This window comes from Pelmatolapia mariae, linkage group LG5 (genome assembly GCF_036321145.2).
Source record: "Pelmatolapia mariae isolate MD_Pm_ZW linkage group LG5, Pm_UMD_F_2, whole genome shotgun sequence".
Taxonomy (NCBI): Eukaryota; Metazoa; Chordata; class Actinopteri; order Cichliformes; family Cichlidae; genus Pelmatolapia; species Pelmatolapia mariae.
Window position 1 is genome coordinate 4,751,104 of NC_086231.1, and position 11,028 is coordinate 4,762,131.

The window sequence follows — 11,028 nt, forward strand, 5'->3', positions numbered from 1 at the left end:
ACCGGAGAGCATTAATCATTCATTTCATCCTTATTAATATGATAAATGTGTCTGAAGCTTCTTTCCCCGGGTTAAAAACAGCAGCAGGGTAGGCTGTCTATCTTCTCTCTATTAACAGTCTGTCTTCAGCCACATGGACCCCTGCTGACCGGTGGGGAATCCCCCTCCCATCTTTTCTCTTTGCACACAGACACACACACATGAGTGCTATCCAACCACCTCTCCGTTCACATACATCCACATTAAGACTCTGAAATTCCCTCCCTCTTCCAGCCCCCTCCCGAGCGCTGGACCCCTGTTTTGCGTCAGCCCCACAATGGCACTAAGGAGGATTTAAGAGGCTGAGGGAGAATTAACCGCAGGAGATTAGAGCTTTATGTCTGTCTGCCTGCACACCCCAGTCTTAGGTTAAGGTGAGGTTCAACAGCAGAACAAGATATCAACTGGGGATTCAGTTTTAAGGTTTTACTCTAACGGGTTTAGCCTTTTGTTGCAGCACGCCAGCGACTGTAATGATGCTGGATGTTTCACGTGTTAGCAGGTTTGGGTTTATACTCAGTCTTTTTGGTGTTTTATGTTTGCTGTACTTACACACAGCAGTGTACACACTGATGTTTAGCAAATGTCATGTTTACCACATATAATCGCTTAGTAAGGATGCTAAAAACACACAAACCAGACAAAAAGTGGAGGGATCCCCAGAGTTACGAGGATATGTCACCTTGAAAACTTGTAGCAATGTCTCAGCGACCCACTTTGAACCACAAAGAGAAGTTGTCAGGGAATCATTAAGGTCCCTATTACTCATTCATTAGAGAGAATACATATCAGTTTAAAAGCTGCTGAGATTTTAAAGTATATTAGACAAACGACACAAGGGGCCTAATCTGTGTCGCATCAAATGTCTCATAGTCTGGAAGCCAGGCTGACTTTTCAACATCACCAAACAAAGACCTGCAGCTACTTTCAAGCATCATTTTGCAGCAGAGTTTCATCATTCAGCATGACAAAACATGTCAGTAGACATTAGTGAAACCATTCCTTTCTTCTATATGCGCTTTTTTTTTTCTGGCTTCAGAGGAGTGGGAAGTCCCATTCGAGGAGATATCGGACCTGCAGTGGGTGGGCAGCGGAGCCCAGGGCGCCGTCTTCCTCGGTAAACTGCACGGGCAGGAAGTGGCTGTGAAGAAAGTGCGGAACATCAAAGAGACGGACATCAAGCACCTGCGGAAGCTCAAACATCCCAACATCATCACCTTCAAGTAAGCAGATGTGATCACTTGGCTTAGGTGGAAATAAGGAGGCTATCAATAATGGTTTCAGTAATTTTGAATAGGAAGAATGTTCTTTGATGGAATAAGATGAACATTTGCGCACTTAAGTTTTCATTTGTCTACATTTGTAAAGGCATACATTGTAAATTCATACATAACCTTTCTTTACTCTGTCAGAGGTATCTGTACCCAGGCTCCTTGTTATTGTATCATCATGGAGTACTGCGCACAGGGACAGCTGTACGAGGTGCTGAGAGCAGGGAGGAAGATCACTCCATCCCTGCTCATGGACTGGGCCATGGGCATCGCTGGAGGCATGAACTATCTTCACCTCCACAAAATCATCCACAGAGACCTCAAATCACCCAAGTGAGCTTTTTCTTTTTTTTTTATATGCACCTAAGTTTAATTTTTTTTGTCTATAGTTTTGTGATTCGAATTTAAGGAACAGATGCCAAGGTCACGGAAGAGTTGTATTTAAAGTTAGATCCAGTGTAAGTAATTCATAGCCAGGAATTGATCCGGCTGGCAGATGAGATGCAAGCATGAAAAACACACATCATGCCGTTTAATTTTTTTAAATTTAGGTTTTAGTGCATTTTAGAAACAGTGGAAGGATGTAGAAGCCCGGAAACTATTCTAATGGTTGTTAAGCCGCGTCTTTATTGCTGTATAAGAGTACAAGGAGCTGGTCACATGTTGTCTTTGTGGGGGAAGAAGTTCAGATTTGTGATGCTTATATCCCAAACCACGGTTTCAGAACCACTGCTTTAGTTAATTGCAATTAACAGCTATGATAATTTGTATGATTCGTGAGCAAATTAATAACTGTGAAAGTCCCCAAATGCCTCACCACTTTTTATTACTGACTGTTTAAACCTGATGGATGGGATGTTTCATTCCAGCATGCTGATCACCTATGACGACGCAGTGAAGATCTCTGACTTTGGCACATCTAAGGAGCTCAATGACAAGAGCACTAAGATGTCCTTTGCTGGCACTGTAGCCTGGATGGCCCCCGAGGTCATACGTAATGAACCGGTCTCGGAGAAGGTGGATATTTGGTGAGTGTCATAACTCCTCTGAACTGTCCCTTTGCATTATTGAAATTTTACCATAAGAGTTTTCTTATCTGTCACCAAATCAACACAGAATCTCATTAGTTGCCGTCTACTACGGTGCAGAGCGAAGGATCCTGTTCCCAGCCAATCTATTCAGCATTACAATATCTCATTACATGAAATTCTATAGGGTCTCTGCCATTTCTGATGGGTTGCCCTCTTATAAGCACTGATTTTTTCCCCCCTCCACATTCTCTGCCTCTCTTTTTCTCCTATACTGTATTCCTCTATCAGTCTTCCTCTGTGTCCTGAAAGGAACGCTAGCTAATTTAATAATTGATTTGCCAGATGCTGCAGTGCTCAGGAGAGGCTGGAATAACCTTCCGAGCCTATGGATGCTTTGGCCCAGAGCCAGCAGTGCATTAGCAGAGAAGTGAAAATAGGATTAAAAAGCTTTTGATGTAGAAGCAAAGCAAAACATGGGTGTGTACTGCACAGTTTTGTTTAAATATATGTAAATCGCTTAGCAGTACTGTTTCTGACAGAAAGAGTGCCGGAGGACGAGAGGCTGTTGTTAAGTATTTACATGTGTTGTACATATTTGATTTAGTTGTGACATACATTTCCTGAATGTTTTTAGCGTTGTTCACAAGTCGAGAGAAAGTGACTTACACAAATAATTTTTAAGCCAAGGGGAAAATACATGCAGTGCCTTGGGATCATCAGTACATATTCTCCTTTAATATAAAAAATTGTGAACATGGAGATGGAAGGACTCATTTTGAAACACAACATCATAAACCCACCTTAACCTTATGTTAAGGTGCTGTTGGCACCTTGGATATTGTACACGGTCTCCATCGCAACCCAGAGAATCACCAGCAACAGACTTTCCTTAGTTACCGTCCCCACGGGTCCGCTCTCTTCTTCTTCTAATGCTAAACTGAAACAGTGAAGTGTAATGGAAGAAGTGTTATTATGGCTCTTATCAGCTGTATTTCTTGAATCATTAAAATGATTAGCGAACATTGTTTCTTCCAGAATTAATTAAAATATCCCATAAAACATTAGAAAAATTAGAGCTGGTTCACATGATCCACAACTTACTACATAATCCTTATTTATAAGCCAGAGTTGAAATGATAATGTTGAGGACTGCCACTTTTAATGACATCATAGATGACATAGGAGCAGAAAAAAAATATCAATACTTCACTCTTTGTCATTTCTTTAAAAGTAGTCGTCAGAAACGTTTCTCCAGACGTCTTGAATGTCATTCAAAGCTCTTCTTTCTCCCTTTTTTTTGCCTTTCTATACTGTATTTTTTATTTATGACAGAATCTTTCAATAAATCTCTTTCAATAAATTCCCATTTTCCTTCCTCCTGCTGCTTGCTAGATATTTTATCTTTCATGGCCAGTTCTCTTCAAACCTTAGAGACAATCGTGTGAGAAAATCCAGTAGATCTGCAGCTTCTGAAATCTGAGTACTTCCCTAAATGCACCGAGTTTCTTCCATGTGATTGGCTGGTTAGATATTCAGTATATAAGGGGAATTATAGGTTCGCTTTAAGTTTAAGTCATCAAAGACTCCCTATAAGGCACTGGAGCTTTTGCATGAGGTATCCATCAGAAACAGCTGCTGGAATATCTCAGAAAGCAAGATTTCCTTCTCACAGGAAGTTAAAAGTGTGACATTTCTGTGAGGCTGCCTTTTATCTGCCAACTTCACATCTTTATCCATATGTCTGGGGGAAAAAAAACATGGCTCGTATCTCTGCAGGTCATTTGGTGTTGTGCTGTGGGAGATGTTGACAGGAGAGGTGCCGTACAAGGATGTGGACTCCTCCGCTATCATCTGGGGAGTGGGCAACAACAGTCTGCAGCTGCCCGTGCCCGACAGCTGTCCAGAGAGCTTCAAACTGCTGCTGAGGCAATGCTGGTGAGCAGACGTGAAGGGAGACGAAATTAGAGGGAAGAAAAAAGATAAAATAGTTGAGAGGAAAGATGCTTTAAGAAGGTGGAAAGAATAAATGTCACACACAGAGGGGGACGCTAATAAAGCCATGATTTAAACTGTTCACAGGAACTGCAAGCCCAGAAATAGACCTTCATTTCGACAGATTCTCCTGCATCTGGACATTGCCTCAGCGGATATATTGTCAACCCCACAAGAAACTTACTTTAAGTCTCAGGTAAGCTTCTTTTGCCCTTTTTATAGTTTCATTATTCTCTTCAGACAATCTGACCTGAATGGAAGATGCTCACATGCTTTCTTAAGTTTCTTTTTAGCTTCACCTGAACAGAACAACAGCCTCTCTCAATGCACTCACAGGTGTATTGTTATAAGATTGACCCAAGGAAATATAAACCAGACCACAGAGACGGGCCTTTTTGTTAAGCATTATTTTTCAGAGCCAGTTTACACAACGTTGGGGTCACCCAGTAAAATTCAGACATTGTAGCTTATTTTTAAAACAAATAAATATTGAGAATATGAGCTCTGTATGTCTGTTCGAACATTAGCCAGCATCACTAACAGTCATTTGTGCCATTTGTTCCCATTGTGCTGTGTAACTACAGCCAGAGCAGAGCAGGCAGCTGCACACAGGCCCTCGGCCTCATGGGAGCACTAATAATACCTGTCCTCTCATTCACAACATATTATTGTGAGTTCCTCAGTCTCTGACCGTAAATCAGGACTCGCATGTAACAGGGAATAAAGAAAACATTTTACTGTTTTCGTGATATCACAGTGTAATTCAGTAGCAGCGGGTGTCTGCCTCTGAGTGCGCGTGGAGATGCAAGCATATGAAAAACATATTCGACCTCTGCAAACAAAAATGGATGAAGGAGAATCAGAGATGTATAATTGCGTGGAAGATATGTTGTTGCTCAGCCATGCGGATCCATTTATAACTCAAGCATGTATAATTATGAGACACGCTTGTGCACACAGACTCACAAAATAAATAAGATTTTCTGTTCCTTTTTAGAGTAATCCACTGCTTCTCCCTCTGGTTATATCTCATGGTGCAAAACATAAACCTCTTTCATTTTCTCCACTTATCCTTGATCCTTTATTTCTCCCTGTCCCCCTTCCCCCCCTGCAGCCCTCTGCAGTTTCTCCCCTCTCTGCCCCATAATGGATTTTTCTTGTGACGTTAGAAAGAAGTATTTGCTGCTGGAGTGTATTGATTGGTTTAATGGTAGGGAGCTGAGAGCAAAGAGAGAGGAGAAAGAGGGGGACTGGAGACAGGAGACTGCAGAGAGTCCATTAGCTTAATAAGAAGAGCATCCTTTATGCACAGATATACACACACATGCACGTGCATGTACACACACACACACTCATAAATCTGACTTCCCTTGTCCCTTGTATGACAGGTATCAGATAACAGCTGTCATGCTGCACTGTGTACAAAAAAAAATGCGTGTACTGCATTTTTTTTGGGGGGGGGGGGGGGGGGGGGTGTGTTTTGGGGGTTTTTGCCTTTCATGTCAATTCTTGTTCAGTTTTGCTCCATGAGTACTGATTATCATCTGACAGCCTAATGGATTTTGTCTCAGTGATATATACACGAGTCGCTGTGCAAATTATGAGGGTTTTTTTGTAGAAGATCAAGGTTAGGTTTACTCATAGCATTGAAATCATTTTTCATTAAGCTCATTTTCATGACTCATAAACTTGAGTCATATAAATTCTCTCAGTGGCAAACAGGAACTGTTTCATCTTCCAAGTGTGCAAATCTAATAAATGCAAGAGTTAAAAAAACAGAAAGAAAGAAAAAAATGTGAATGTGCAATGAAGCATGTTTTATCACCCCACTGTTCTACTACAGGCTACTGACCTCTGATTTACACTGGTGACTTTATTAATAAAGGTGGCTCTGAGTTTTTGAATGTCTGCATGTATATTTTAAATTTAATAGCAAGTGCAACATTTTATCGGGTTGACAAGGATGTTTTTCTACCTGACATTATAAACTGTTCATTTGCACTTGTACTCGTTCTGATGGATATGTGGTGTTTTGTGTGTTCTGCCAGGCGGAGTGGAGAGATGAGGTGAGACATCATTTTGAGAAGATTAAGTCCGAGGGCACATGTCTTCACCGGCTGGATGAGGAGCTGATAAAACGGCGCAGGGAAGAACTGAGGTAAGATATACCTCAGTAAGATTGATATTATCGTCTGTATTAGTTTATATTTGGCAGTGTAGCTCTGGGCTTCAACCGGCAGGCAGAGCAGTAGAAACTGAACAGAGTGAACTTTACTGACAGCAGATATGCCTTAATTCAGAAACAACAAGAAAAGCAAGAGCTGGGGTAGAGGTGGGTTGTAAAGTGGCTTGCAGATGCTTAACAAGTGAGAATACACCCTCTATGATATTTGCCAACTGAATGTGGAGACGCTGATTTGTGACTGTGGCTGAACTAATGCTATAGTGGATTTATGTGAACATCACAGCCTGTATTAAAGGCAAGTGGAAGTGATATTGAAAGCAGCAAAGGTTGATTAATGGAAAACAGAGTGTAAATGCAAAATGTAGAGTAAATAATCAGAGTTTCTATATACTAGGTGTAGTAGGTAAATATCAGTATTGCCTATTTATAGCCTTCCCCTGCTTTCTTCCCCTCGCAGACATGCACTGGACATCCGAGAACACTACGAGAGGAAGCTGGAGAGGGCCAATAACCTCTACATGGAACTGAATGCTATCATGCTGCAGCTGGAGATCAAAGAGAAGGAGCTGCTTAAGTATGAAGACAAACTGCATTGTTCTTAATTTTTTCTTTTTGCAGACTACAGGGTGTATCAGAAAAAATCCTCTGATTTCGAAAGGCCATATTTTTTAAAGTAGTGGGCACAGACTGAATATAAAGTTTCATGTCACAAGTGACTTATGCCATGCCCCCCAGATGCACAGCATATGTCCATCCAATAGTCAGACTCCTCCCATAGTTTTGTGAGCATGTCTGCTGTTGTTATGCTACCGTCCCGTACGAATCCCCTCTTTCTGACAGAACATGTTTCGACTGTTACCGGCGAAGTGCTGTGAAATTAAAGCACTTTGACTCTTTTTGATACCCTGATCAGGTTTTAAATAAATGAGACCAAGGGCACTATATTGCTTTAAAGTGAAAATTAATTAAGAAATTGATGGCTTCACTTATTAAAATACCCTAAAAGCTTTTTAATACATCAACATCGGTGAAGTAATGAAATAAAAGACGGAAAAGTGAATCCGAAATGTGACGTAAGTGGCCATTACATATATAGTCATACAAGGCTATTGCATGTCATAGGCCGCTCTCTTATGCTCAGTGACATCCATTAAATGGGTATTGACTTTGTGTTTAAACATTAGGAGGGAGCAGTCACTGGACAAGAAGTACCCAGGCTGCTTCAAGCACCACAGTACCAGACAGTCAGCCTCCTCCAATTCCATGGAGAAACTCATGAAGAAACGCAATGTACCTCAGAAACTGCCCTCACACAGCAAGAGGTGAGGCGACAAGGAAGATGTCTTATCCTGTAGTTTATATAGCAATAATTTGCTAATAACATTCGTCCGTGTTTCTCCTTTCCAGGCCAGACTTACTAAAGTCAGAGGTCATCCTCCCTAAGCTGGACTCGTCCATGACCCAGGTCACAATCCCCAACAAGGGCTCTACCTCCCCCGGCCGCTCACGCCGAGGAAAACCTCGCTACAGAAAGGCTGGAAAAGGCAGCAGTGGCGACCTGGCTCAGCTAAAAGCCACTCTGTCCTCGTCTTTAGCAATGATCAATGCAACCTCGTCTGTTCCCAGCAAGCACCGTCTAGACCCCAGCGCAGCCCTCAGGGGCTTACAGCATGACCTTCTACTCAAAAAGATGTCCTCCTCCAGCCCCGATCTTATTTCTACCACTCTGGAGGTCGAGGGCCGGAGGAAAGGCCAGGTGAGATCAGGGCTGGACAGAGCGGGCAGTCAGAGCGCCTCAGCTGGGCTGGAAGAGAGCAGAAGGACTGATGGGCCAGAGCGGGGCCCTGACGTGGGTGTAGGGGGGGATGACTTGGCAGAAACGCCTCCACGCAGTGATACACCGAGCGAAGACGCAGCATCTATTCCTTTTTCCAGTAGCCCTGACTCCCCTTGTGGCAGAGGAGCAGCGGCGGGCAGGGTGTCCGCACTCGGGAACACTCGTGCCACCCAGGAAGGTGAGGAGAAGGAGGAAGGGACGGTGATTACACGCTCGCCCAGAAGTCAACGGCTTACGCCTTCAGCACTGCTCTACAGGGCAGCAGTCACACGCAGTCAGGTGAGAATTTAATCTCAACCTAAATAGCACAGACGTACACCAACATATTTCAGATTTATTTCTGTCTATATTTTATCAAAGGGCTCTTTAATATTCTATTCAGAATTATAATTATAGGAGTTCACCTTTCGCGGTCTCGCTGTTTCGCCGATTTTTTTTTTTTTTTTGCGCAATTTTGCATGCTTTTTTTTTTTTTTTTTTTTTTTTTTTTTACAGCACATTGTGTTCTGCATCCTGATTGGATGTAGACCATTGTCAATCTCATGCCATGCCTCCCGTACAGGATGCATTCAGCTTGTCAAATTTACATAAATGTTTGTAAGTTTTCTTCCCAACAATCTCGACAATCTCGAGGGGTTTTACAGCCTTAAAACATCTATAATTGTAAAAATCTAAAGTTGGCTACTTCGCGGATTTCACTTATCACGGGTTATTTTAAGAACGTAACTCCCACGATAAACAAGGCACCACTGTATAGTATTTTCTGATTCACTGAGTGATGAAATGAGATACGTTTGAATACCGAAAACTTGAATTTATGTACATGAACACTACATCAGGAAAAAACTTGAGGTTTCACATTAATATCTTTTGGTTTAAATTTCTTCTCTATTCAGCTACAATGTCTCCCCTTACTTTGCTCAATATACAGTCACCGGACACTTTATTAGGTACATCTTTCTAGTCTTGGATTAGGTTTCTTTGTCCTTCGCAACAGATTCCATAATGTGTTGTAAACACTGATCAGAGATTTGGTCCATATTCACATGATAGCATCACAATTACTGCAGGTTTATCAGTTGCACATCCCAAATACCCCCTTTCACCACCTATTAGATTGAGATCTGGTGACTGTGGAGCCCATTTGAGTACAGTAAAACTCATTGTTATGTCCAAAAAAACCAGTTTGAGATGATTTTAGCTTTGTGACATGATGCGGGAACTTGCCATCAGCCATCAGAGGATGTGGTCATGATCAGGAACAACACTCGGGTATGCTGTGGGTTTGAAACGATGTTCAGTTGGTACAAGGGGTCCAGTATGTGCCCAGAAAATATCTCCCACCCCATCCTGCCTTTGCTTGATCAGTAAAGATGGGATGAATCCAAGCTTTCATGTTGTTTACACTAAATTCTGACATTACCATCCAAATATTGCAGCAGAAATTGAGGCGTGGGAGCATTTTTTTCAATCTTCTATTTTCCATTTTTGGTGAATGTGTGCAAATTACAGCCTCCTGATCTCAGTGGACTGGAGTTAGCACATGGTGTGGTCTTCTGCTTCCAGGATTGATGTGGTGTGCATTCAGAGATGCTCTTCTGCATGGCTTGGTTGTAACAAGTGGATATTTGAGATACTGTTGCCTTCCTATCAGGTTGAAGCAGAGAGATGGTTGTGCAGGAAAATCGCTGTAAATCAGCAGTTTCTGAAATACTTAGATCAGCCCGTGTGGCACCAACAACCGTGTCACATTCAAACCGCCCAAATGCCCTGAGCTGCTACCATGGGATTGGCTGATTAGATATTTTCATTAATGACTGCAGCTTCCTTCTTTCCATTAGGTGCAACTCATTTAGATAAACACTACAAACACAAAAAACTCAAACCTTAGTAAAAAGTAAAAAATTCAGTGGGATTACGGTCCACTGAATTTGGTGTCAGTTATTGGTTCTTGTGCACTGACTGCTCACATATCAGTGGTTGCACCTTCAAATGTCTGTTTTATGTGTTCTAGCCGAATAGCATGAGCAATTAAAGATTGTGTTATCTATTCTCAGACTTATCAGAAATCTCAGCTCAATTAAGTCTAATTACAGCACATTGGAAAATGCTTTTTCTCCACAGAGACGTGGAGTGTCATCAGAGGAGGAGGAAGGAGAAGTGGACAGTGAAGTGGAGTTGCCGAGGAGACGGTACTTAGTGCATTTTCATACCGCTGCTTGTTGTGTATCAATATCTGTATGTACTATCCTTTAGCCATGGTCACTGACATACTTGCAGATTTTCATTAAAATGCGTATTCTCATATTGCGTACCCTTTCAGGCGGCCTGTGAGCATCACCAAATGCCAGTCCCTGTCGACCTTTAGCTCAGAGAACCTATCGGTTTCGGACGGTGAGGAGGGCAACACTACTGACCACTCCCACAGCGGTACGCCCGACGTGGTCAGCACCAACACAGACGAGCGACTGGATGACAAGAGCGACGACCTGCTATCTCAGGGCTCGGAGATTCCTGCTGACCCGTCTGACCCGACTCAGCTGGGCTCCGATGGTCTGTCTGAAAAAGAAGCCATTCTGCAACAAGTCAAGACGCAGCTCGCCTCAAATGACCCCAATTATGAGGTAAGGCAGAAAGAGTGAAATGTAGTATAGAGGTCTGATATCTGTCAGA

At 42.4% G+C, this 11,028-nt stretch overlaps 1 protein-coding gene across 2 annotated transcripts in view; it reads left to right on the forward strand.

Annotated features, from left to right (window-relative positions):
* LOC134627371 (mitogen-activated protein kinase kinase kinase 12-like) overlaps nucleotides 1–11,028 on the forward strand; it is a 35,170-nt gene that overhangs the window by 21,268 nt on the left and 2,874 nt on the right. For both annotated transcript variants that reach the window (XM_063473389.1, XM_063473388.1), the window contains exons 3-13: nucleotides 1,079–1,262; nucleotides 1,452–1,643; nucleotides 2,180–2,338; nucleotides 4,118–4,276; nucleotides 4,421–4,529; nucleotides 6,382–6,491; nucleotides 6,976–7,092; nucleotides 7,703–7,840; nucleotides 7,926–8,634; nucleotides 10,480–10,547; nucleotides 10,679–10,979. In XM_063473389.1, the coding sequence (XP_063329459.1) occupies nucleotides 1,079–1,262; nucleotides 1,452–1,643; nucleotides 2,180–2,338; nucleotides 4,118–4,276; nucleotides 4,421–4,529; nucleotides 6,382–6,491; nucleotides 6,976–7,092; nucleotides 7,703–7,840; nucleotides 7,926–8,634; nucleotides 10,480–10,547; nucleotides 10,679–10,979 (2,246 nt within the window). The remainder of the gene's footprint in view (nucleotides 1–1,078; nucleotides 1,263–1,451; nucleotides 1,644–2,179; nucleotides 2,339–4,117; nucleotides 4,277–4,420; nucleotides 4,530–6,381; nucleotides 6,492–6,975; nucleotides 7,093–7,702; nucleotides 7,841–7,925; nucleotides 8,635–10,479; nucleotides 10,548–10,678; nucleotides 10,980–11,028) is intronic.